Here is a 27,008-nt window from a genome sequence, read left to right as displayed (position 1 = left end):
ACATTTCCAACATACCAGGTAAAGACTACAACCAGACCTAAGGTCCTTCCCATCCTTCCAAACCCACACTACCTCATAATAACACAGAACAAGCCCATGCCTGTAATTCCAACACACAGGACACAGCATGTTCAAGGATGGCCTGGGTTACACTGCCAGATTGACGGGAGAAAAAAAAAAAAAAAAGCTACACTCATGACTCAAAATAAGAAATGGTTTGGCCTAGGGATCCCTATCCAGACCAAAGGAGCGTAGAAAACTTAGCAAGGTTTAGACAGGGAGACTAACCATCTAGTAAAACTTACAGATTATGAGAGCCAATTGTAATAACCACTTCACAGCTGGCCACCCAAAAGAAGCATGCCAGAAAAACCACAACCAGGTGGCTGCTATATCTTTACTTCTTCACTGGCACCAGAACGAATATTTCAAATAAAGCAGCTAGAGCACCAAACTAATGAGCTTCCCAACAAACGAGAAAATTCTTTCATCAGCTACCTTATACAGAGAGAAGGCTCATCCTGCAACGAGGAAGACTGCTTTCTGTAGACTGAACTTACATGCCCAATTCTCCTACTTCCAACTATAGATCTCCAAGGAAAATAAGCAACTTCTTTAAAAACAAAACAAAACAAAACAAAACACCTCTTGCTGGATGCAGAAGTGAATGTCTTTAACCCCAGGAGAGGCAGGCTGACCTCTGAGTTCAAGGCCACCTTGGTCTACATAGTAAATTCCAGGATAGCCAGAATTACAGAATAGAGAAACCTTATCTCAAAAAACAAAAACGAAAAGAAATTAAAAAACAAAACAAAGACAAAAAAGAAAAATACTCCTTCTCAAATGATTACACCTGTAATCCCAGCACTCTGGATGACAAGGCAGGCAGATCTCTGTGAGTTCCAGGCCAGTCTGGTCTACAAAATGAGTCCAGTCTCGAAAAGCACACACACACACACAGCCATAAAAAAACCGGCAAGGCCCCAAGAGGACAGCAGAAACCGAAAGGTCATCTGATAAATCTGGAGCTCCCTTGTTTACAACTCAGGGATAAGACAAGCCTCCAAGTTCCTGGGGAGAGTACTCAGAGACAGAGCAGGTGGGCTCCAATCCCATTCTTACAGAAGCTTCATGGGAGAGCAGGCAAGAGTAAATTAATTTTAACTCAAGTTATAGCACTGACCCAATCCTACCATCCACATTCTCGATCAGTGGCAACAGGTCAGGGTCAAGAGTAAGAATCTGGAGATCTTTATTCTTATTCTCTTATTCACCTCAACTAGCATAAAATCTAGGAAGCTAGAGCTGTATGGAAGGTTTCCTACTTTAAGAAAAGGTCTTCAGATCGTGCTTAAAATATAGGACTATAAGAATAAAGGCCCTGGCAGGGTGTAGTGATGCACACCTTTAAGCCCAGCTCGAGGGAGACAAAGGCAGGTGGGCCTCTGTGAATTTAAGGTGAGCCTGGTCTATAAGGACAGCCAGAGCTGTTACACAGGGACAAAAGACATGCGCTGAGGGTCTGTTTGGCCACCCTGGGCAGCTAGATTACAAGCTCTGCCCACAGGTTTCTAACTTCTTTATCCCTCAGTTTCCTCATCAAAAGAATGGAAAGGTAACTTGGCATAGAGGGAGGAGCAGACAAATCAATTGGAGGTTTCCACTGAACTTGAGGCAAGCCTAGTCTACACAGGTGACACTGTCTCAAGACAGACAGACAGACAGACACACACACACACACACACACGCATGCATGCAAGCACACCCAGGCACACCCAGAGAGAGAACAGAAAAAACAGAATAGCCAGATGTGAATGAAACACCACATCTGTCTATCACTCAAGAGACCAAAGCAGGATTACAGTTTGATTAACAGGCTTGGCTACAAAGTGAGAAACTGTCTCAATCAATCAATAATATGTAGATATGTAAATAAGAAAACAAAGGAATAACTAAATAATACTAGAGAGCTGGCTCAGTGGGTCGAGTGCTTGCTGCACAAGTACAAAGACTGACTTCAGATCACCAACACCCACGGAGAAAGAAGCCAAACACAGGATTGCATGTCCGGAACCTCACTCAACGATGGGGAAGCAAAGACGGGTAGACCTAAGCTGGCCAAAACAGCAAGCTCCAGGTTCTGTGAAAGATACTATCAAAAAGTAAGATGGGAAATGATAAAGGAAGGGGCCCAACACAGACTGGCATGGGCAGGAGCGCGCACGCACATGCACGCGCACACACACACAAAGAGGGACTAAGGGTGTGTTTGTGTAGCATAGGACCTGGATTTGATTCCCAGCACTGGAAAGACAAGCAAACAAAACAACAGGTATTTCTTGGTTATATGAGGCAGCATGGAATAACTGAGAAAGAGAATAGCAATAATTGTACAACAGTCCCTCCCTACCTGAAACTACATATATCAACACACGTTTTTTTCAATACATACATGCTATGAAAAAATTTAATTTCTATATTACACACAGCAAGAGGTTAACAATGAGTCATTTGCAACCAAATTATAAAATAAGTGAACAGACATCTGTCTCTCAAACATGGAATTCTCCATCGAATATTTTTAAAGAGAAAGAAATAGACTGCTGGTACCTAAAACCTCAGAAAGCAAATCCACAAATCAGAAGGAGGAATACTATTCCACTGGAACAGCATCCTCAGGGGCTGAGGGATAGAGTGAGTCAAGTGAACACTCACTTCTCCCAGACAGAGACCAATCTTTCATGGTAATCAGCTCTTCAAGACTGAAACTGAACCAAGGTCACTTTCCATCGAAGCATGGGGAGGGGCGCCAACACAACCATGCTGTCATCCCAACAACTCAGGTAAAAGCAGGAGGGGTGAGGACCTGAAGTTCAAGTTATCCTCAGCAAGAGCTGAGGCCAACCTGACCCACATCAGACCTTCTCAACACACACAAACGCAGCCCCTAGCCAGACAGACTTCCGTGTGGCCTTTCCTGTGAACCAGTTAAAATGCAAACCCTGAACTTTTCTAGTTTCTAATTCTTCCCATTTCATTACCGCACAAGATGGTGGATGGTAGCTGCACTTGCTTAATGTATGTACCTAGACAGGATGTAAGCCCAGGAGGAAGCTATGGGTCTGTGTGTGATTCAATGCTGGGTCTGTCGTTTAGCATCCTTAGCTATCTTCATCCTGCATGAGTCCCAAATTTCCAGCAGCAAAGCTTAGAAACGAGAACAATTAACACTTACCCCAAACAGTCAAGACCAAAAGCTTCACATAATCAACTAGAGACTAACTGGTGATCAAATTAAGGCACTCCAGCAAGTGCCATTAGATCATCTATCTGTACAAGGATTAAACCTTACGTTTAGCTATATATGTGATTCCAGCTACCCAGAAGACTGAGGCAGAGGACTACAAAGCTCAAGGTCAGTCTGGGCAACAGAGCAAGACACTAATTCAAACACAAAACTTTGGGCAGGCAATTAGGATAAGGCACTTGCCACCAAGCCTGATGATGAGCTCCATACACCCAGGAAGCACATAGCAATTTCTGTTGTTTTCTGACCTCTATATAGGTCATGAACTACCAACAAATGAATAAGTAAAATTTTTAATTTTCATGTTTAACAAAGATATTTGACAATTCAAATGTTAAATACACTAGGTGAAATGCTTGTTAGAAATGCCAATATGTACAGTAACCACAACTTCTACATAATCGCTTCTTCCCCTTACACCCTCAAAAGCAAAATAAGGGTTAAAATAAAGTTTTGAAATAACTTTAAAAACACCAACACACTGGGCTGGAGAGATGGCTCAGAGGTTAAGAACACTCACAGTTCTTCCAAAGGTCCTGAGTTCAATTCCCAGCAACCACATGGTGGCTCATAACCATCTATAGTAAGATCTGGTGTGTGGGCAGAATGTTGTATAAATAATAAATCTTAAATTAAAACAAACAAACAAACAAAACAAAAAAAACCAACACACAAATTAGTCAGCAAGTCCAAAGCAACACCTATTTTCAGTCTGTTTTTTCCCCAGAGGAATTTGCTCAATAGCTCCTTCAAGGAAGAGCTGTGACAGGACGGACAGTTTCGACAGGGCATCACTAACCAGTGGAAGTGCCTACAATTAAATGGATGAAAAGCCTTGCTTGTTTATTTATTTGTTTTGGTGGCAGGATCGTCTTAAAGCCACCGACACTTACTGCCGGGAGCAAAGGTCCAAGTGCCCTGCCGTGCAGCTCCACACGGGAAGATGGTTTGCACCAGCACCTCGGAATCACTTACAGCTTTCACTTAACAGAACTGAACCCTTAGAGCAACCAAGACAGAGGAAGCCAGAACTGACCGCTGCCAGTCCTAACAACTAACCGGTACATACAAGAGCTAGCAGCAGTTGGAGTCAGGCCTGGTGGCTCTTCTAAGGCAAGAGGATCACTGGGAGTTTGAGGCCAGCCTAGATTACTGAGTTCCATGTTACCCTGACTTATAAGACCCCATCTCAACAAACAAACAAAATAAAAACAATGCTGGAAGATAATCTACCAAGAGTTACTTTTCCCTCTAGTGCACGTATTCTAAGTAGAGCCATCCTGCTATCTGTTGTTCTTCACTAACATTCCTCACTACACACATCCGCAGAGATGGGCCCTGTGTGCACCGCTCACCACTGGACAGAGATGCAGCTTGCTTAGTGACTACCTGCTGGCTGATGGGAGCAGACTAGCACATGTAGGTAGGTCCTTTTGAGTTATTATGCTGCCAAACCCCAATTATTTCATGCTTATCTTACGTCATATGTCAACAAGCATTATAGACAATTAAATGAGGAATTTAAAAGTACAAAATGACATAATACCAAAACAAGGCCCTTGCACAGGTGATCTGTGATCTGTGTGACCTGCCGTCAGAGGAAAGGTACTTCCTCCCACAGCCATCCTCTGGTGCTTCCACCAGGGAAAGGACATTGGTATGGATAAAGTAACAAACTTGGTAGACTGTAGCAGTTCTCTTGGTATCCTCTGCCATTCTCTTTTTTTTTTTTTTTAATTCATTTACTTATTATGTATACAGTGTTCTGCCTGTATGTACACTTGCAGGCCAGAAGAGGGCACCAGATCTCATTATAGATGGTTGTAAGCCACCATGCGGTTGCTGGGAATTGAACTCAGGACCTCTGGAAGAACAGCCAAGTGCACTTAACCTCTGAGCCATCTCGCCAGCCCCATTCTTAAGTGTCATATTTAATTGTGATATGGCACAAAAGGAATACAGAGGAAAAGTCTTCTAACCTGCACACAGCTTCACCTCTGAGAACACAAAACACTGTCAAGTTCTTCAGATTAGTTTTAAAATGTTCCTCCAGTTTTGGTATCTGGTTTGTAGGCAGCATTCAAAACCAACTAAACAAACAAACTCCCCCTTCTTTTTTAAAAGCACACACGGAAGGGACATACATACAAATAAATGTAATACAACTAACGACACCAAACCTAACTGCAGGTTTATCTCTGCCAAAGTTTTTCCTATCCTAAAACGGTATTTGCAGCACATCACTAAAGAGAACTTAATTTACACAGACATGTTAATCAAGTACTATACTTTAATACCAAAAAGTAGTAGCAATGCCACTCACTGTGTTTACTGCACTAATTCCTAGAAGTACCTTGGGCTACTGCCCTAAAATACCAATTTTTCAGAGAGGACCCACCCCAGGTCTACTCACATTACAACAGGCACAAACAGGCTAAAGATTGGCTCAATCTTAGTAAGTCAGCCTTACTCCAGGTACGCCAAAATACTAGCATTTAAGGTCAGCAATTTGCAGATTGGCAAATCTACAGCTCAACAAATTGTCCACCCCCTTTCAAAGTGTCAAAAGAATATTCTACACACTCATTCAGCCACTATCAAAAAGAACATGTGCATTACAGCTCTGCATCAAGATTTCGCTATAATCCCCCCACTTAGGAGGCAAAGCAGGCAGATCTCCGAGTTTGGGGCTAGCCTAGCGCCTGGTCTACAAGTTCCAGAACAGCCAAGGATACATAGAAAGCCCTGAGTCAAAAACAAAACAAACAAGATTTTTACCAGAAATACGCTGGACTAGAGTGAGCTGTCATTTTACGAGCACAGGGTCCATCTTCTTTGCACTCTAGTCAGTTGGTAATATTGGGATGGATACTTGGCATATTAAACAACCATAAAAATCTAAACAATATCTAACCCTCTTCCATCTCCTCCTCTTTGGCCTTCCCAGTCCATTTTGAATCACACACTCTTCAGAGATTATCTTATTTCAAAGCACAGAGAATGTTCCTGTAGTGTACGTGTCTGGGCACATGAGCCCAACTACTTCAATCCTATTTCATTTTAAACCCAAATGCCATCATGAAAGCACTGTTGGTCACTTGAGGTTCTCGGCAGAGTTCTAGAGAAGTCATTTCCAAGTTGCACTAGAGAACAAGGACTGGAGTCACAAACTGGAAAGAAAAACATGATTGTCACAAAGCTGTCCCGTGCCAACTGAAGCCCAAAGAGTAAGGAAGGCTAATATTGCCCTCTAGACCAGTTAGGAACTTCTGTTTATAAAGTACCCCTGCCTCTAATTAGCCAAGCCTTTAGAAAAGAAGCAAGCAGTGATACCAAGAAAGGTAAGAGGTAAGATAGCAGGAATCTTCCCCGAAACGTCCTGCTCCAAGCAGTACCAGCTCTAGTACGGTAAAGTTACCAGAGTGCCCATGTGTTCTATAGTCTAGTAAGTTAGAAACCAAATAAGGGACTGAAAGGGGGTGAAAGGGTGCAAAGAAATAAAGCCAAAAGAAGGATGATAAAAATGAACAAAACACAGAACTTCCTATTAAATAAAATAATCCTCTGAATACACAAACAACAATTCACAGGTCAAGCCGTCAGCCTCCTGGAGACCACTAGCCTGTACTGGTTGGGTTTTAATGATACATTTCTCAGGCAGCAAGGAAAAGGAGATCTGGTAGTATACTTGTTTCTAGGGTGAAGGACATCCCTGGACTACATGAAATGTTTCAGAAAGCACATGTGAATTAGAACAATGGTTCTTCACTGTTCTGAAATGGTAACTGACCATTTCTGAAACTTCCATTACACTGCCAAGTACAATCTTGAATAACAAGAACTCATACAAATGGGGACAGGTCTCTTGAATAACAACATTAGCTCATACAACTGGAGACAGGTCTCAGCTCAAATGCATTTCAGGGCTGATCCACTTCAGTGATGAGATAACTTGCTAGGACTCTACTTTGCTGGAACTTCAAAAGGGACACATGGAAAAAACTTAGGCTGGTCAATGAAGAGAAAGGTGAGAGAGATACTGTTCAGACCAGGTGGCCATCACAGAAGGAATACGGAATTTAATTAGTGTTCTAATAATACTGGTATCTTTTTTGGAAACAGGGTCTCAGGAAGCTAAGGCTGGATTTGAAGACCTGATCCTCCTGCCATCATCTCCCAAGTGCTAGGATTGGGTGTGCACTAACGTGGTTGTATTTGCAGATTGTCAGACATATCCAGAAATAGACTTTCTACCTTCCTCCAACTTCCAGGACCACAGATACCGGTTATTGCCATGTCACCTTACTGCAGAGCTAAGGAGCAAAAATACCGAGAGGCCAGTCTTAAATCAATATGTGGGTATGATCCCACAGTTTATCACTATCGCACAGTGGATGGCCTTCTACTTTCTACATGAGCTAAATGTTTGCCTATTCCTGAAATGCCTATGTCAAAGGCCTAGCCCCTAATGGTATGGCTCGAGAAAGTAGGGTCCTGGGCAGTATTGGGTTAGATTGAGTCACAATGGTATGACACCAGGATTAACACCCTTTAATGGCACATAAGGCCCTAGTGAGAAGATACTAAGACCAGAAGCAAGAGCAGTCACCTAGAAACTAATCTTAACCTTGCATTTCCACACCCCAGAACTGAGGGAAACAAATGGCTTACTGCTTAAGCGGCACAGTCTACAAGGTTTGTTATTTAACAGCCTATGGAGGCTAACACAGCTTCAAACACATTTACCGCCTTTCCTCTATCCAGTAACACTTTCATCATTCAGCATAATTAGAAGCCCCTCAGGCAATTCAGATATGCCCTGCAGCCCAGTTGAGTGTAAACGCACAATTCAGTGCTTCTTAAACGTGAGTGTCCATCAGGACAGTCTAAAGTACAGCAAACCACTGAGTTCTGGGTTCAGAGTTTCAATTTCTAAACAAGGCCACCCAGGTAGTCTCAAAGTAGGCCAAAATTTGAGTTTTTCAGGCAGATACAGTGACATGCCCCCAGGAAGCTGACACAGGGCGGCTGCAAATTCAAAGCCTGGGCTACATAACATAACAAGACCTCGCCTGGAAAGAAGAGAAAGACTGCCACCAAGACGGTTTAGTGAGTGCAGTGCTGGCCACGGAGGCCTGACAGCCGGTCTGACTCCTGGAACCCACGGGGAAAGAGGGGAAACAGGGCCACAAGGCTCTTTCCCCACCTCTATGTGCAACGTCACACATCTGCACCCACACCCCGAACACACACAGGGAAAAGAAAACTCTCTAAAAAGCATTTCCACAACCTAATAGCACTTTTCGTTTGCCTTCAGTGCACGTTGCAACCTACACAGTATTCTTTTCATCAGGTAGTTTCTAATACCGGGTAGGAGACGTAGCTGGTCTAATGCCACACAACCTAAAGAAAATTTCAGACGGGCTTTTAGAGCTGACTTTCCTGTGGAACTTTGTATGTGGCACTGAACCTTCTCTTCCGTGTTCACTTGACCCCGCTGGCGAATAATTACAGTCATGCCTTGTTCTCCAGCCGACACTCCAAGCTTCTGAAAAGTAATTATTCTATAAATATTTTCATAATACAAGTCACTCAGACAAAAGTAATTCTATCTTAAGAACCTGAATCCCATCCCCAGTCTAAAAGGTCTGTCCTGATAAAGGGGCTCAAAGGACCAAATACTGCCAGTTCTCTTCCCAGAAACTACAAGATAGCAATAAATCAAGTGTAATAACCATTCACGAATGTACCCAGAATAATGAAGCCTTATATGGACCCAGGCATGGAGGTGCCCGCCTTTAATCTCAGGAGGCAGGGGCAGGTGGATCTCTGGTCCACAACCCGACAGCCAGGGCTGTTACACAGAGAAACCTTGTCTCAAAAATAAAACAAAAACAAAAAACAACCCTTAAAGGAAAGAAATAGACAGAGCCAACATCTAAGTACGGTGTCATGGTAACCAGAAGCTAGTCAGTATTTAGAGTTCCCAGCAGGGCTGGAAAGACTGCTCAGTGGTGATGAGCAGCCCCTGATCTTCCAGAAGACCCACAGTCAGTTCCTCCCACCCATATTAGACAGTTCACAACCACCTCTAACTTCAGCTCCAGGGAACCCTCTTTGGCCTCTGCAGGCACCCGCACACCTGTGGCAGACCATTGACACATACATATACAAGTAAGTGACAATAAAATCCTTTTCTTGAAAGTCCTGGGCAATTATAAAAAGAATGTCTTAAGCTGGTTGCGGGGGCGCACTCCTATAATGCCAGCGCTTGAGAGACAGGGCAGGAGTTCAAGGCCAGCCTGGTCTACAAAGCCAAGGACAGGACAGCCAACGCTACACAGAGAAGCCCTGTCTCAGAAAAAAAAAAAAAAAAAAAAAAATAGTCCTGGTTCTTAAGCGGTTTATTTTAGGGAAGCAAAACTAGTATTTTAGCAGGAGATGGCTCAATGGCAGGAGTACCTGCCTGGCATCGAGAGCACCTGGATTTGATTCCTAGCACCTTAAATAAATGAAAAAGCCATGACTCTGGCACACCTCACACTACTTCCAGCTTAACCTTAAACTGACAGCTATCCTAAAGAACGTTTTATAATTCCACTTCCATGACTGGAAACCAAGAAAAGGAACAGAATGCTCCTCTTCCAGGATTTTATTAAAGAGTAAATTAAGAAATTCATGAGAAGCAAACATGATGCTTACTCAGCACAAACGAGTCCACAGTACATGGTAGCTGTCATGAACACTCACTTTTAGCATGCTACTACTTCAAAGTCAAGATCTTAGTAAAAATGCCTAGCCCTGAGCAATGTTTTGAACAAACTGTTCCCAGAGTCCATTATGATAGAGTTTTCTTTGGCAACCTAGACTCCTAACCAGGTAAAAGTTGAAAACCAAAATCATAAGTCATTTGAGCTGGACGATAAAGAGTCTCAGGCTCCAGAATAAAGTGGGACCAGCCTGTGAGTTCTACAACCTCAGGATCAGAGCAGAATGCTGTCTACAGGACAAAGAGAAGAAGGCCATCTGCATTGCCAGAAGACATGGCAATAAACACAGCAACTAGTCCAGCATTTCTGCCTAGGTGACCTTGTTTGCTAAGAATGAAGAAGAAAGCTGTAATGGCCACTCCAGAGAAGAAACTCAATGAGTAGAAGCTCCAAAAGGATGTGGCCAAAACAGAGCAGCTTTTAGTCCTCTACCTCACAGGCAAATTCATACTGTTCTTAAAGTCAAAGTACACCAGACTTGAGTCAGTTGAGAGTAAACAGCCAGGCCCAAATGTACTCTTGCCGGGAAAGCTCAGCGAGCATGCTGTGCGCTCAAGAAAAAAGGAGGCAAAACAAAATTCAAGCACACAGCAAATGGCTTTTTTAAATAACTGCTATCACAACGACCCCTCACCCTCCCGCGCTGCCATCATGCTGGATCTTTGGGAGTGGGCTGAGGGAGGGGAGAGTCCTTTTAACAGGGATAAACAAGCAAGCTGAAAGCTAACAAGTTTAAGGGTGAAAAGCATATAAAAATCTTGGCTGCTGGTGATGAGCCACAGAAAATCAAGAATGTGCCAGTGCCAAGGGAAAAGGAAATCTAATATCTAACATTGCACACTTAGGAACATAGAAGCAACAAGGCCGTAAGAACACCAGAATGCAAAAAGCTGGGGGTTGGGGGGAGGGGAGGAGGCAGTACATGGCAAATTTTCCTCTTGGTGGGAGTGGCGATTCAAGCAACGCACTCAGGGCCTGCAGAGCACACAGGCTGGTACTCAAAGCCCCTTAGGATCCAGTATCAACATAACTTCCTGGAGGATGTCAAAAATCTGTCCTGGATTACTGGGTGATTTCTAATATGTACCATAACCAACACTTAAGTCAACATTTAGGGATGGAATTTCCCACTGCAGCTTGCTGGAATGCATTCTTGGCATCAGGCTTCTCCCCACTCCAGTCTACCCTTAGAATATGCAGAAGCCACTGGGAAATACTCCACCTGTCCAAAGATGCTCTTCCTGATATACACAAGTGACCAACAAAAACCACCTCATGCAATATAAAAAAAAAAAAACAAAACAAAACAAGACAAAACCTTTCTCCACTTCAATGGGGGATGGACAATTTCATTGAATAGTTAAGTCAATGTTTACCCTAACTTGACTTCTCTAAAATATGGGAATGGGGCTCAGTGATGATGAGTACTTACTGTTCTTGCAGAAGACTGGGTTTCAGTTCCAAAAACCCACACAGCAGCTCACAACTACCTGTAACTGCAAAACCAGGGGATCCAATGCCCTCTTCTGAACTCAATGGGCTCGTTCAAGCATGCACATGAAGCACATGCCTACACTCAGATACACACAAAAAGTAAACAGCTAAAGACCAAATGTGGGATTAAGGAGCTCATCTTCAGGTCCCTGTGAACCTACAATCCAGAACAGATTAACTATGACACCCAACGTTGAGTTATACAAAATTCACCTTCCCACAGTGCAAAACCCCAAGGCTTTTGTTGGAAGAGATATTTCTAAGATTTCTTGTTTGGCTGGCTGGTTTTCCCTGTGTAGCCCTATCCTGGAAATCGTTGTATAAACAGACCAGGTTGGCCTCAAACTCACAGAGTCTGCTTGCCTCTCTTATCTCCCAAGTGCTGGGATTATGTGCCACCACTGCCCTATGGAAAAGATACTTAGAATCTGTATTCAAGATTCCATAATTGTACCTATAGTGGCCCAACGCCTTTGATCCCAGCACTTGGGAGGCTGAGGCAAATCGATAGCTGTGAGTTCGAGGCCAGCCTGGGCTACAAAATGAGTTCAGGACAGAGAAACAGTCTTGAAAAAAAACCGAAACCCAAGATTCCATAATTGCAGGGCTGACAAGATGGCTCAATGGATATGGCTGTTTGCTTAATGAACAAGCCTGACAGGCTACACTCAGCACCCCCATTCCCAACCCTGCACCATCCATGTAAAGGGAGGTGGAAAGAAGCACCACCTCCACCGGGTAAACTGCCCTCTGACCTCTGTGCTTCATGGCAACCTCTCACTCACACAAACACACACTTCCACACTGGTGCAGTATAACCCACCCACTTCCAGGAGGAATCATTTTTGTAGTGGCTTGGCACAAGTCACACATTCACACTTGGCTATTAAGCATCCACTGACGGCCATTCACAAGTCCCAGGCCCACACACGGAAAAGTAGGTAAGAGAAATCACAATCATTGCATTTCAGAGGCTCAATAAAGAATAAGCATGTTTGTAGCACTGAGTTTCTTGGCCACAGTCAACCTAATAAATGGTATTAAAGGACATTTCTCTGAACAGACTACAGCAAAGTATTCAGGCTTATCCAACCAACCATCCAACCAAGCAACATTAAGGTCTACAGCAACTCAGCTTGAGCACACCTCCAGCCCTTTAGAAATAACAGCCATGTACGAGTCCTAAACTAGAGAAATGGCTCAGTGGTTTTGAATGTTTCCTGTGCTTCCAGAGTTCAGTTCGCAGCACCCACAGTAGGTTTCTTACAATCACCTGTAGCTCCAACTCCAAAAGATCCAACCTCCTCTTCTGGCACCTGAACACACGTGACATTCACTCACAGAAACAAAGGCAACCCTTTTTTGTTGCAGTTTTTTTTGTTTCTGGCTTCTCAAGACAGGGTTTCTCTGTGTAGCCTTGGTTATCCTGGACTTTGCAGGCCAGGCTGGCCTTGAACCCACAGGGGTCAGCCTGCCTCTGCGTCCCAGAGTGCTGGGATTACAGGTCATTACCAGGCACCATGACCAGCCTGTGCAACCATTCCTTTTCAAGGACTTTATGGATAGAATGATAGAATCAATCTGTAACATTAACATAAACTAGAGGTCCAGGAATGGCTACACAGTTTGGATTCTATAAAGCCCATGAAATTAGAAATCATTATGGATAAAGTACAAGTTAATATTTGAAATTTTTTTCCCTTTTAAAATATTTAGCTTTAGCCAGGCTTGGTGGTGCACCCCCTTTAAACCCAGCACTCAGAAGACAGAAGCAGGCAGATCTCTGTGAGTCGAGGCCAGTCTGTTCTACAGAGCAAGTTCCAGGACAGCCAGGGATACACTGAGAAACTTTGTCTCAAAACACAACCCCCGACCACCAAAAAAAAAAAAGCTTGTCAAATACTATGAATCTAAACAGTTATCCCTGACTAATCCTGCTCACTCCTGATTGATTGCCCCTCACTCCTGATGCCCTTTAGCCTATAGACTTGACCTGGGACTACATCCACAGTAAAAACCACTTTGCCATGATTTCTGGATGTGTGCACTAAGTCCAAAACGACTAAATTTCTTTAGAGCAGATACTGCCTCAGTCTTTCCAAGGGAGTGTGGGTGGGGTTGAAACAGCCTTTCTATGTACCCCAGGCTGGCTTGAACGTGAAACAGTTCTCTTGCCCCGAATCTTCCACATCACAACCCCCAGATGCTGACATTACAAGCCTATACCAACACCCCTGGCTCCACCTGTGCCTTTTAAATCCTCTTTTAGTGCCTAATCAGTGTTAAGTATTTGGGCCCATTTCTCACCCCCACTAGAATCTCCAGATTTCCTGATCTGGAAATTATGCTCTCAACAATAAGACTGTAGCTCTAACAACATTATCATCTTTGTAGTGGGAAATGACTTAACAATACTGATCAAAGCCAAGTCATCCAACTCTTTTTCTTAATTTTGCTTTAAAACAACCTGACAGCCTGTGTAACGGAGCTGAACCTAAAAATTATTATCAGGGCCATAATTACAATCATATTCCCTGCTATGATCTAAACTGAATCAAACAGGCTCTCACAGGACACTGATATTTAAAAAAACAAAACCAAACAAACAACAAAAACCACCTTTTGTGAAGTAACTGATGTCAATCAGTAGATTTAGTTTTTTGTTTGTGTGGTGTTTTTTTGTTTTTTTTTGGGGGGGGGGAGGGGGCAGGGTCTCACTATGTAGCCCTGGCTGGCCTCTGCCTTCCAGTTGCTGGGATTTAAGGTGCAGGCCACCTCTGGGCGGTGGTAGTGGTGGCCTGCACCTTTAATCCCAGCAACTGGAAGGCAGAGGCAGGCGGGATCTCTGAGTAAAGGCCAGCCTGGTCTACTCGGCCCAGGCTAGCCAGGACTACAGAGAAATCCTGAGGGTTGGGACACCAAGCCCTGCTCAGTGGATAAAAGACAAGATTATTCTGGTCCTTTCAGGCTACCAAATTGGGTTCTTCATTCTCCATAAAAAGAAAGTATTACTGAAGGAACAAATCGAGAAATATTAATCTGAAATGTAAATTTCTAAACTCTACCCAAGTAACCCTTGAAGCAGGATCCAGTGAGCTGACTGACCCAGAACTGGGGAGATTAGAAGAATTTTAGCCATGTGTCTTACAGAGAAGCCCTGTAAAAACTGTATAAATACGCCTGGCCCTTGAGCAAGTAAGTTTATAACGCACAGCTGAGTGAGAGTGAGGCTGACACTGAGCCTTCAGTATCTTTCTCCTTTCTGGTATTCCAGAAATGTAAATCCAATCCAAGAGCTCATGCCAAACTACAAATCCTTTTCCAAAGGAACAAGGATTTAACTCGGAGTCTCCCAAGCCAAGCTTTTGAACACACTTACTTCACTATGAAACTTGGGGCGCTCTTCCCAAACTTCTGTTGGCTTTCTCTATGGAACTGCAACTGACTTTTAACAAGGTTTCATGTCTTCAACTTAGCATGGACTCAAGCCACAGGTTTCCTTCCACCCTGGCATCTTTACTTGGTAGTTCTTTTAGATCACCTCTCCAAATCTCTCTCCCCGAGTGCCCTGCCCGGCAGCACCACCTTCTTCCCTGTACCTTTTTCAGCAGGTTATTTTATTCTACCTCATGAGGGACTAGCATTATCTTTGCCTGAAAACTGTTTATTAATTTGCCTGTCAAACATTCTATAGAACCGTTTACATCTTACTACAGAAACCTCCTGGGTACATATTGACAGCTCAGCAAGTATTTACACAAAGCTCTGAAACATTCAGCTCCTTCAGAGGAAGAAGCTGCTGTGTCAAGCAGAGAATTATCAAACACCTTTTCTTCTACCTTTTCTTCCTCCTCAGTAGAGGCAAGCTTCCCTCTAGCACAGCTCCAACATGCTGAAATTACACTTCTAAACTACTAAAAGAAGAACAAGATGAGAAAAATTTAGGTGGGCTTGGGGGTAGGGGGTCACACTTCCAGGACTACAGAAAGCCATACCATGTAGCTCCTTAAACCAGGGTAGGAGGAAGACAAATAACCTAAAGAATTTACTGCCTAACACTTAGTTTCTCCTGTGCCAGGCTCAGAACTTTTGTTTCTCTCAGCAAAACTTACAGGGCAAGTCCAGGCATTCAGATTACAACCAACTGCCCAAACCAGACCGAGACCTGCCCAAACACCGAGCCCAGAGAGCTAAATGCTACCTCCCCACCCACCTATCCTCCTGCCTCAAAGCACCACACTGATGTTAAATTGTATCAATACCTACTTCCGATCCCACCCCAGCAGCAAGTCTCCGTGGGGTCCTAGAGCAACTATTTTCAAGTCCTATGAGTTCTGCCTAGTATTTTTCCTTCACAGTTTTAAAACCTCTAACCAAGTGAAATGACTAATGACAAACAGATTAACAGTTCTGAAAAAAGTTTCTTCTATGTAGCACTCAACTTCTAGCTTGTCCCTGCAAATCCCAGGAGACAACTTTTGAGTTCCTGAAGCCTAGGGGAAGATAGCTTCAAAAGACTACTGAAATTCTGGCCTGATCCCAGGAAGATTGTGTCTGAAAGCCATTCTGAGCTACCCATCAGGACCCTATCTCAAAATCAAATACAAACACACACACAAGAACAGAGACAATGGAAGGGGGGAGTGCTACGGAAGAAGACGTCTACACTCAAATCAGTTTCAACATAGAGCAAGATTATTTGGTCCACCAACTTCGTTTAACCAAAAATGCAAACGACTTGTCCTGGGTCAGTCTTATGGAACCCAAGCCTCTCTCCCTCTCTCCCTCTCTCCCTCCTCAGCTGTAAGTTCTCTGACCTTTCACTACTAGGCAACACAAAACTCAGTGTGCAGTTTAAGGACCAATCTAAACAAGGGGGATGAGGAGAAAAGAAAAAAGGAAAAGGGAATCCAGAATCTCTTCCAAAGCTCCAGGAATCGCAGTTCACTGGAAGGATGCTATTCGACATCAGTTTATGCTGTATACTTAATTGGTTGGCTCTGGCTGTCTCAAATACCAGGTAGGCTTTAGGGTCCCTCAGTCTCCCCACTGGGATTACGGCATGTGACGCCATACTTTTTTCCCCTGATACAGGATTTCTCTACTCCAGGCTGGCCTAGAATTAATTCACTACATAACCTAAGTTGGCCTTAAATTTAAGATCTTCCTGCCTCGTGAGTACTGGGAATACAGATGTCAACCACCATTCTTGGCCCTTGAATACCATTATTTTAAACATATCTGCATGCCTCCGCTGCTTCTAAAAGTAAATCAGTACCATCTTTTAGGAGTGAGGATAGGAAAAGGCCTAGTCCATTGTTCTGTTAGCCTACTCCCATATTTTTAAAGAGTCCACTAACTGCTGTGTGAAATGCCTACTGTCGCTGACATCACACCTGTACGGCCTGATCCAACATCCCAATATGAAGGTCACAGCCGGGTACCACAGTTTGCAACATGGTGGTGGAGGGGGCTGCAACTAAGAAGTCCTTATGATGATAACTATAAAAGAAATCAGCCTTGCTGTTCCTCTCTTCTCACACCACCATCCCAACTCCCATCACCCACAACCAGGACCTGTAGAGAAACTTGAAGTCTCCACAGCTGTGCTGTCTCAGTGTGGTTTTCCCTCCTAAATTGAGAGAACTCCAATTGCTCTGTATTCTAGCCAGCCCAGAATATCTGCCAGTAGGCATCCTGATAACAAATGCAGGAGAGTCCTGAATCTGTTTCCCACAAGTCTGGAGTGGAGTGCACAGCAGAAACTAACAGCCATGCTTCTGCAGTCAAATCCAGAACTACTAGTTTACTGGAGCTCCACTTTGTTTTGTAAACGGGGGTCTCTGTGGCCAAAACTGGCCTCAAACTCCTGAGCCTTCTCCCTCCACCTCATATATATGCACCACCTCACCAGGCTGTATCTCACTTTTTCATTATAATAAACTAGTACTACTCTTTAGGTATTACTGCTAAAAGCGACCTACCTAAAAAGCTTTACATAAACCACGCACATAGGTATCCTAAAACCGTTATCATCAGTACCCTCTAAGCCCTTGAAACATGCAACTGGTGATTAAAAAGATGAAGGCAAGCGTCACTGTGATTGTCCTACTTCCTACGAAAAACACACACAAACCTTTATTTCATAAAAGCAAAGTCAAATAACATCATCACCTTACCTAATCATCTGTTATAAGAAAATATTTTGGTTTTTTTTTTGAGACTGGGTCTCACTGTGCAGCTCTGGCTGACCTAGAACTCACGATGTAGACCAGGTTGGGCTGGAACTTACGCAGATACACCTCTTCTGTCTCCCAAGAACTACCACGCCCAGCCCTAAAAAATCATCTTTAATCTATGGCTGGGTTGAGGAAAGGAATGACCTTCCTGAAGAATGCTTAGGGACCAGTGATATAGCTCGGTTGGCAGAACGCTTACCAAGCACGTGTAACGTCCTGGGTTCAACTCCCAGCACAACATAAAAACCTGTCCTAGAACTGTAGACAAAGATGACGGCCGGGCGCAGTCAAGAGCACTTACTGCTCTCACAGAGGATCTGGGTTCGATCGGTTCCCAGCACCCACATCAGGCAGCTCACAACCGTCGCTAACTTCAGTTCCAGGGAATCAGACACCTTCTGGCCACTTCTGGCACCTGTACGCATCTGGTGCACATAAACTCACGGAGGTGGACAAACAAATTCACATACATTTTTAAAATCAAAACAAAAACAGTCCTGGTGAAACATGTGCACGTGGATCCTAGAACTTCAGGGATGGAAGCAGAGGACCAAGAGTTCAAAACCAACCTGAGACTTCAAAAGGTAGGACAGGTTTATCCACACGTAGCAAGGAGACTCTCAGAGGAAAGCCTATTCCCCTCTCTCCCCAGGGCTGCAGACTATTAGACTCCTAGATTGCTATACACACCTGAAGCTCACAAAACTAAAGTGAGCTCCTCCACAAGTTCCTGCTCTCCAGCTCATTCCCTACATCTCAGAACTGGAAGGAAACCCAACAGGAATCTATTTTGTGAGTAGTAATGATAAGAGAACCCCCCCCACACAAAAAAAATTTGTTTTCTATCCCACAGCAGCACACAGAGGAGGACCATACCCACATTCCTATTGTGGCCCCTAGACAAACATATGACCAGTACCTAGACACATAGGGGATGTTCAATTATTTAATGAGCAAAGCCAGAAGTTACTGTACCACAAAAGTTGATTAAAAAAATAAATAAACAGAACATGACTCCCGCCTGTAATGCTAGCACTTGGGAGGCAGAGACAGGAGAATCAGGAGTTCAAAGTCAACTATATATACACTGAATCCCAGAACACACTTGGGTACATGAGACCCTAACTCAAAGCAAAAATCAGCTCTCAACAGACCTCGACATTCACCCCCTCCGTTTCCTCCAATAGTTCTCAAGAGGGGTAAACGTCTCAGTCAAAACAAAACGAGGGAAAGCAGGGCTGCATCGGACAGTGACTGGGGACCTGTGTACCGTCTTCCAAAGCAAAACTTATCCCCCAAGCAGCAGGGGAGAAGACGAGTCTATGCCTCTCTCACAACACAGATGAAAAACATCAGGTTAGATTGCAGCATCACAGCAGAGCTGAACCGCCTTACATGGCTCTTTTCAAAGTTCCCAGAACAGGTAATTATTGTTCTAAGGGAAGAAAATCCAGCACAACAGGAGAACTGCTAGGAATGGGAACCTGAGGGAGTTTCTCCCCCCTTCTGAAAAGATGACTCCAAAGAGGACTTGATATTTTTGACGAAAGCACCCAGAAAGAGGAGAGCAAAGAAAAATAAGTAAAACTGTACGAAAAGGTACCTAAAAGTGGCAATAGTGTCATTGTAGGTCATATCTTTAAACCTTGGAAGACAGAAAAAGGAAAAAAAAAAAGAAAGAAAGAAAAAGTCACAACTTAAAAAGAAAAATACTGACCGGTCTCTACTTTAAGACTCTAAAATGACCGATGACAAAACAAAAATATCCCAGGAACAAGTCATTAATTTCTTAAAACAAGCCTCCAGGAGAAAATCTGTCTAGATCACTGAAGACATCAGCATCTCCTTCAGTTGAGCTGGTCTCCCAAAGTTCAATTAACAAAAGAAAGTGTTAACAAGATTGAACTCGTAAACAAAGAAGCAAGCCTTGCTTAAAAGGGAGCTCTTGAACCCAATATCAAATTCTATCAGGACGCTCCATCGCTAAGTAAAATATTAAGAACATCATCTTCTTCCCTACAGAGCCCACATTTGCCACTTAATAAAAAGGCCAGTAAAATAATCGCATTTCTGTAAAGCGAACAGTGTCAAAAAAAAAATTACTCAAGACAAATGTATCTTCAGAGCCATCAAAGAACTCATTTATACCATCAGGAAAGTCACAAAACCAAAACAAACAGCAAACCCATTGTAGAGAAAAACTCAGCTACTGTTCCAACAACACAGAATCTGTTTCAGACTGCATAAAACATAACAAGCAAAATAAATCCAAGGTACAAGCAAAACGCCATCGCCTCCTCTTTTGTTTCAGGCACAATGTAACAAGGGCAGCCAGTCTGGGACTCTGCTCCCGCTGATACAGTATCGCTGCTTAAACCTCCCTCCTCAAGGTCACAGCCAATTTCAGCTCTGGAATAAAAGGCGAATAGTGGCAGCGATGGTTTGGGTTATCACTGGCAGAAAAGCAGAGTGTAAAAGTTTATGAGCTCATCAGGATTGTTGTACCATTACATCAGAGGCAATTATAAATGGCCAAGAGCAGAAGATGGGGAGCCAATCAGATCACAGATAGGATGTCAACCTAAGACCAACTGTCTCCTGGCTTTGACAGAAGGATTTTACCTCCATAATTCAAATCCCAAACCAAAGCAATCTGCACTTACTACTCCAATCACTCAGCTGTTTACCAGCACTTCCAGAGAGAAGCCCAGGCCACTGGGCCGACGGAGACTAAGACAGGAGGTGGCCCGGGCGGCCCAGGGCGAACCACAGTCGGCCTCAAGCTGCCCCCAAGCAGGCCCCAGCTCTCCCCCGAGGTCCCCCGAGCCCTAGGGGCCACTCTTTAAAAGCACATATTGGGGAACGGCCTAGAGAAAGGCAAGGGGGGGGGAACAGAGGAGCGGCAGGTGAGCAAGAAAACGTCGCTTCTCTCTCCCGGGTTCCTGACGCTGCCTCCACCCGAACCCGAACCCCCGGCACCCCCCTCACCCGGCCCAGCCCTTCCAGGCACACTTTGCTCTGCACCCCCCTGAAGCCCCCCGGAGTTCGGAAGGACCAGCGGAGGGAGAGAGACCGGACAGACACCTCTGGAAGAGGCCCACACAAAGGCTGATCGAGGGAAGGAGAGGAAGGCAGACAGGCAGCCATTTTAAGAGAGAAGAGCCAGACAATGGCAGCTCCCCGGCAGCGGGGGCCCGGGCCCGAGGGGAGCCCGCGGCCGGGGCCTGCTCCCCGCGGCCGCCACCCCCCCGCCCCCCGGCCCCGCTCGCCCCAGCCCCCTCCCCGCTCGGCCGTGTACCTGAGGGGTCCGGGCGAGCGGCTGCCCCCCGCCGCCGCTGCTCCCGGGGCTCATGGGCGCGTGGTGGCTCCTTTGTTGGGCCCCTCCCGAGGCGGCCGCCGCCGCCGCCGCCGCCGCCGCCGCCGCCGCAGCCCCCCAGCACTGCGAGGCCATGTCCGCCGGGCCCTTGCCCGCGCCCCCGTCCTGGGGCCCGCCGCCGTAGTCGCCCCCGGGGTAGCCCTGGTAGCCCCGGGCCGAGCTGGGCGACGTGAGCAGTTGGTTGAGGGTGGGGGTGGCGGTGGGCTGGGGAGTTCCCCCGCCGGCCGCTGAGGGGCCGCCTCCCCCCATGGCCCCGAAGCGCTGCTGAGCGAAGGACGAAGACGACGAGGAGGCAGAGGCGCTGGAGGAGGGAGGCGGCTTGGAGCCGGCGGCCGGCGCGCCGGAGCCCGGAGTGCCACCTCTCGGGGAGCTCAGCGCGTAGGCCTGGGGGGGCGGGGGGTAGGCGCTGCGGTTGGGGTAGTAGGAGTTGTACTGGTGGTTGGGGAAGCCGTGGTCGTGCGAGTTCTGCTGGGGCCCGGCGTAGGACTCCAGGCCCCCGCCGCCGCCGCTCTGCAGCGCTGCCAGGCCAGGGCTTTGTTGTCCGCCATGTTGTTGGTGGAAGACGGCGGCCGCGGCGGCGGCGACGGCGGACGGGCTCCGGCCGTAGGGCTGCCCGAAGCCGTAGGCTGGGGGCGGCAGGGCGGCCGCGGCCGAGTGAGGAGGCGCCCCCACCCCGTCGCTGCTACCGCCGCCGCCGCCGCCGGGCGGCTCCGGGAGGTTATTGTTCAGGGCGGGCCTAGGGCCCGCGTTCCCGTTCGAGTTCTTCAGGTCCGGCTCCGCGCCGGGCCCGCCGCCGCCGCCGCCGCCGGCTCCGCCACCCCCATTGCTCTCGGCCCCGTCCTGCAGCTCCTTTCCCAGCGGCTGCGGCGGCCCCACGGCGGGGCCCTCGCTCTCCTGCCCGGCGGCCGCCTTCATCTCCCCGCGCTCGGCCGCCGCCGCCGCCGCCTCGCCCCCCGCCTCCTCCCGCTGCTGCTGCTCGGCTTTCTTCAGCTCCGAGGGCGGCGGCGGCGGGTTGCCCAGGCTGCTGGCGGCGGCGGGGGCGACCTGCGCGGCCATGATCCCCGCTGTCTCGTCCGCGGAGAGACCCGGCCCTGTCTTCGTCTTCTCCCCCCTCCCACCCCGCCCCGGGGCCGAGTCCCCCCGGGCTGCCCTCCCCACCCGCCCGGGCGGGCCTCGCGGGGCTCCGCTGCTGCGCGGCGCTCGCTCCTCTCCCCCCCGCCCCGCCGGCTCAGGCTCCGGGCTGGCGGCGGAGGAGGAGGAGGCGGCGGCGGCGGCGGCGGCAGCCGAGGCGCCGGCGGCTCAGCGGCTCCCGGCTCTGGAGGCTCGGGACCCGGCTCTCCCGGCTCATTCCCCCCAAGCCCTTGCCTGGGAATGAGGGGGGCGGTGGAGGCTCCGCTCCCCAGGGCCTGGCCCCGCTGTGACTCTCCGCTTTCTGCTGCCGGAGAAAGGAGGAGGGAGGGAGGGAGGGAGGCGAGGGGGAGGGGGCGGGCAGGGAGGGAGGGAGCGGGGGGGAGGGGGACCCGGGACGGGCGGGCTGGAGGGCGCGCGGCGGCGGACGGGGCGCCGGCAGGCAGAGTGGGCGCGCGGCTCCGGCGGGCGCGCCGCCTCGCCTTCCCGGCCGCGGCGCGGGCCGGGGCTGCTGCGCGGCGGCGGGCAGCGGGCGAGCGGGCGGGCGGGCGGCGGGACTGAGCGGCTAGAGCGCCCCACTCTCCTCCGAGTCCCCCTCACTCCGACACGAGGCTCAGCACTGCCATTTTACCCAGCGCCGTCGCGGCCGCCCGAAAAACCCGGAGTGGAGCGCGGAGCGGGCGCAGGCCGTGGAATGGACTCGCTCCCTTCCCCTCACAAAGGAGGAGGGGAGAGAACGAGCCGCGGCGGCGGCGGCGGCGGCAAGCCCTCAGCCTCGCTCGCTCGCTCGGCAGCGCCGCCGCCGAAGGCTTCGGGGAAAACCCGGCCCGGAGCCCGCGCCTCCGGAGCCCGCGCCGCCTCTCTCGCGGCGTTCCCATCCCGGCCTGTCCCCTCCTGGCCGCCGCGGAGGGAGCGGGCCGCGTGAACTTTACCCGCGCCTGCAAAATTGGCCTGAGCCCGAAAACCGCGGCCGCCGCGGCCCGGGCCTGACCCCCGCCCCTGGCACGGGGCCTGGTCTCTTGGCTGCGACTTAGCACCTCCACGGCACTTTTCTTCTTCAAAGCCCTTTGCAGACCCGCCGTGGAGACCCAGCTGAGCGAGCCCTGCTTCTTACCCCCTTTGGCTTGCCCCAAAGGAGGGCTGACCATTGTTCAAACTGTGGGTTCTCCCGTGCCCTGCCCTCATTAGCCAGGCCTGACAAGGCCCTGGGGGCATGAGGTCTGGATTATCCCCATTTTACCGACAGACAGAAGGGAGGGGACTGCCCAGGTCACTTAAAGTCAGAGGGCAGAAGAGTGTGGCTATAAAAAGTGGAGTCACCAAGGCTGCATCTTGTCTACTTAGCCTGAGAAAAGGAGAAAAGAAAGGCACTTACGTTGTGAGCAAATCCAACCACGGGACCAGAGTGTCAGGAGGTTTGAAATCAACGTGGTCATCTCACCACTTGACTTAAAATGGTGGCTACTGATGCTTTGGGGGCCTAAGACAGTCCTCCAGACGAACCAGGCTCCATTAGCCCTTCCTAAGGGACCCTAGCTCACCATGGCCAGTAGCCCCAATCTCCGAAGGCAAGCACCTTGGAAGACTGTAAACAGCCCACCGAGGAGGCTCCAGGGACTGGAAGGACCCGAGTGTTCCAAACCCACTGCAGAAGAGGGATGCGGAAAATGGAAACCATTCTCTCTCTTTAAGAGATAAAAAGCAGAGCCCAACAGGTCACACAGAAAAACGGATGCCCGCAGATCTGTTTTCTGTCCCAAGGTGTAAGACTCCTTGAAGTTTACCAAAGACCCTAAGGCCACGTTTATCTGCAAAGATCAAGGCATTCACGGAAAAGCTCAAGAGTCGTCGCGTCCGGATCTATACGCCTCACCAAACCCACAGCAGCCTTTTCTTCTCAGGCAGGCTTGGAATGCTCTGACAGGGCAAGCTAGGAAAAGCAGAATTCCAGCTCCTCACCAGGCCCACCAAGGCGACCTTAGCAAAGGCCGGGGCCAGCATCAGTGACAAAGGCCTCTCTTCCTCCCAGATTTTATAAGTGGAGACTTCGGGCCACAGACCATTAAAACTTCTGGATTCTGCAGGACCCTGGATTTCTGACCATCTCGTGGGTCAACATAAATAATCCCAAATGGCTAAAGTCATTTCCAGCCCACCCCACCCCCCAGAAAAAAACAAGACCAGGCTTCGTAGTAACCTGAGAGTGGAGAGATGGCCAGAGCCCCACTGCTATCCCATCCCCCAACCAAGAACCAAACCAACCTGCCAAGATGATGGGACTGGCGGGGATGGACCAGTGCCCTCTTTTCATTCACAGTCCTCAGGAGCAACAACCCTACTGGCGCATTAGGTCCTAGGAACCAAATTATAGGCTGCCTCACAAATGGAGCTTTGCTGTTTAATCAACTGCCTCGGAGCTGCCAAACAGTCCTGAGGCCCGCACACAAATGAGGACATTTTTACATGCAATTACCCTGCCATTTTCCTCAGAACTGGGGTGTAATGGCAAACCTGGAGCCTAGTGAAAATCTGGAAGCCACAGTGGATTTGTCTTCAAGGAAAAGTCCACATGGCCTGCTCCCGTGGCTATGAATATGAAAAGCGCCAAAATCCCTTGCCCTACACGTGGTCACGCTGTTTTGAAAACAGTCACCATCTTAATCGAGCAATGAGGCAAAGTGCATAAAAATATATCCACCTGGGTCAGGGGAGGTAGTGTGTTTCTTCTTCCCTACTTTTTTTTCCTTTTTTTTTTTTTTTTTTTTAATCCTTAGAGTCTCTTCCACTCAGAGAGCCGCAGCGTTAACCTAAGACTGCTGGGCTGAGGAACTTTCTTAGAAACTGGTCCATCCGCTTTCCCCAGGGGCACTGGGAACGGGAAGGGGGAGGGGAGGAGCGGGCACGTGGCTGGCCCGAGCAGCCAGACCCCGGCTCGGGGCCGCGGGTCCTCCCCTCGGTGGGCACCTCTCCCCCCCACAGCCCCTGCCTTTTCACCCCACACCCAGGCAGCTCAGGAATCCCGGCGCAGATTACAGGGCGAGGACAGCGCTCCCCGCACGAAAGCGCCTCTGCCTCCGACAGCCTCATGGCAAATACGGACTGAATCGTTGACATGGAAACCGGACTAAAGTCTCGCTCGCTCGCTCTCACAGGAGAGTTCTTATCACCGAGCCCGGCAGGACGGCGCCCCGCAAACGCGGCCTGGATCGGCGCCGCGCGGAGCGGGTGCGCTCCCGAGCGCCGGAACTCCGGCGGCCGCCGCGGCCCGCGCAAGGGGCTGGGCCGCCGGGGCTGAAAATGGTAGAGGCTGCGCTCGCCTGCTCGGCTGCACGGCGCGCCTGCACCGGGCCGAGCGCGGGGGCTGCAAAATGTGGAGGCTGGGCCCGGAGGGCTGCGAGAGGGCAGGGCCGGCCGGGAGGACCAGCCCTCCCGCGCTCGCTCGCGCGCTCGCAGTCCCCTCATCCTCAACGTCTGAGACCCACGACTCCCCAAACAAAACACGAGGCCGGTCGGCCGCCCGCAGCCCCGGCCCCGCGCCCCGCGGGCGGGCGTCGCCGGCGAGGGGCCGGCTGGGCGCCGGTGGGGCGAGCCGGGCCGGGCCGGGCCGGGCCCCCGCACGCTCCCGCCGCGGCAGACACCCAGCCGAGCGCTCCCAAGTGCGAACTGGAGCCGCGAGTTTGAGCAAAAGGGCAACTGTGTCAGTTGACGGAAGCCAGAAGCGGAGTTCAAAGCCTGGCGTGGATTTCCTTCTGGAGCTGTGTTTCTTAAAGTTTGCAACTCCGCGTGAGGAAACAGCCCCAGCGGAGGCTCGGGGAGCAGTGCGAAAGTCTAGCACTACCATCTGACAGCGAGCCGCAAAACTTTGGGCTGCATATTAAGCGAGGAAAGTGGATTGAAGCTCGAGTCAAGGCAATTCATTATGCTCCCGGCTCGCAGACAGGAGCGGTAAGATGCGAACTGGATTGTCGCTGGGGAACGCGGAACGGAGTCCGGGTGGCGCTCACAGCCCTTCGCGGTAAAATTGTGCCTGCTTAGGACCCGAGATGCCCAGAGAGCAAAGCGGGAGGCGTCCAGCTTGGAGGGCTCTCACGCTGCTTTTCTGGATCCCTCTCCACTCAAAGTCTTAAGACAATTTGGGAGATAGTACGTTTTACAGAAATAATAAGGGACCCATCTTAAGAATTTATGTTCATTTCTGAATGAGACTTTTTTTTTCTCTCTCTCAACTAAGACAAAACAGCCTTGGGCATAAATCCACCAGGCTCTAGCATAAGAATTACCCTCACCACTAGCTCCCCCCAAAGTGAAGTAAAAATAAATGCAGTTCAGTGATAGGACCCTCATTTTGCATAGATAAGACCCTGGAGGTCTGATTCCCAGCGGTGCTCAGATAATAACAACAACATAAAATAAATTCAGATCCGTGCTGGTTCTGGCCTGTAGAAATTTCGAATAAAACGTAACTCCCAAGGTCATCCTAACAGAAGGAGAATGATTCCAAGTCTAGCACTGTAGATAAAATTTCTGCTTCAGCATCTCATCTCACTGTTGAGTTATTTTTTTGTTTTTGTTTTTAAGAAGATAATATGTGTACATACACACACACACACACACGTGTGTGTGTGTGTTTTCCCCAAATAGGGCTGGAGGCCAGCAGGATGACACATGTCTTTAATCCTAGCACTAGGGATACA

General features: G+C 48.5%; 1 protein-coding gene across 4 annotated transcripts in view; it reads right to left on the bottom strand.

The window, feature by feature from the left end:
- Arid1a (AT-rich interaction domain 1A) overlaps nt 1-22,624 on the bottom strand; it is a 75,538-nt gene extending 52,914 nt beyond the window's left edge. For 2 of the 4 annotated variants that reach the window (XM_021643607.2, XM_021643625.2), the window contains exon 1: nt 21,109-22,624. In XM_021643607.2, the coding sequence (XP_021499282.1) occupies nt 21,109-22,242 (1,134 nt within the window). In that variant the 5' untranslated portion in view covers nt 22,243-22,624. The remainder of the gene's footprint in view (nt 1-21,108) is intronic. The other 2 variants (XM_021643600.2, XM_021643615.2) reach the window with 1 other exon arrangement.
- Nucleotides 22,625-27,008: the final 4,384 nt, after the last annotated feature.

Source organism: Meriones unguiculatus, chromosome 3 (assembly GCF_030254825.1).
Source record: "Meriones unguiculatus strain TT.TT164.6M chromosome 3, Bangor_MerUng_6.1, whole genome shotgun sequence".
Taxonomy (NCBI): Eukaryota; Metazoa; Chordata; class Mammalia; order Rodentia; family Muridae; genus Meriones; species Meriones unguiculatus.
This window is presented reverse-complemented; position numbering and strand designations above follow the sequence as displayed.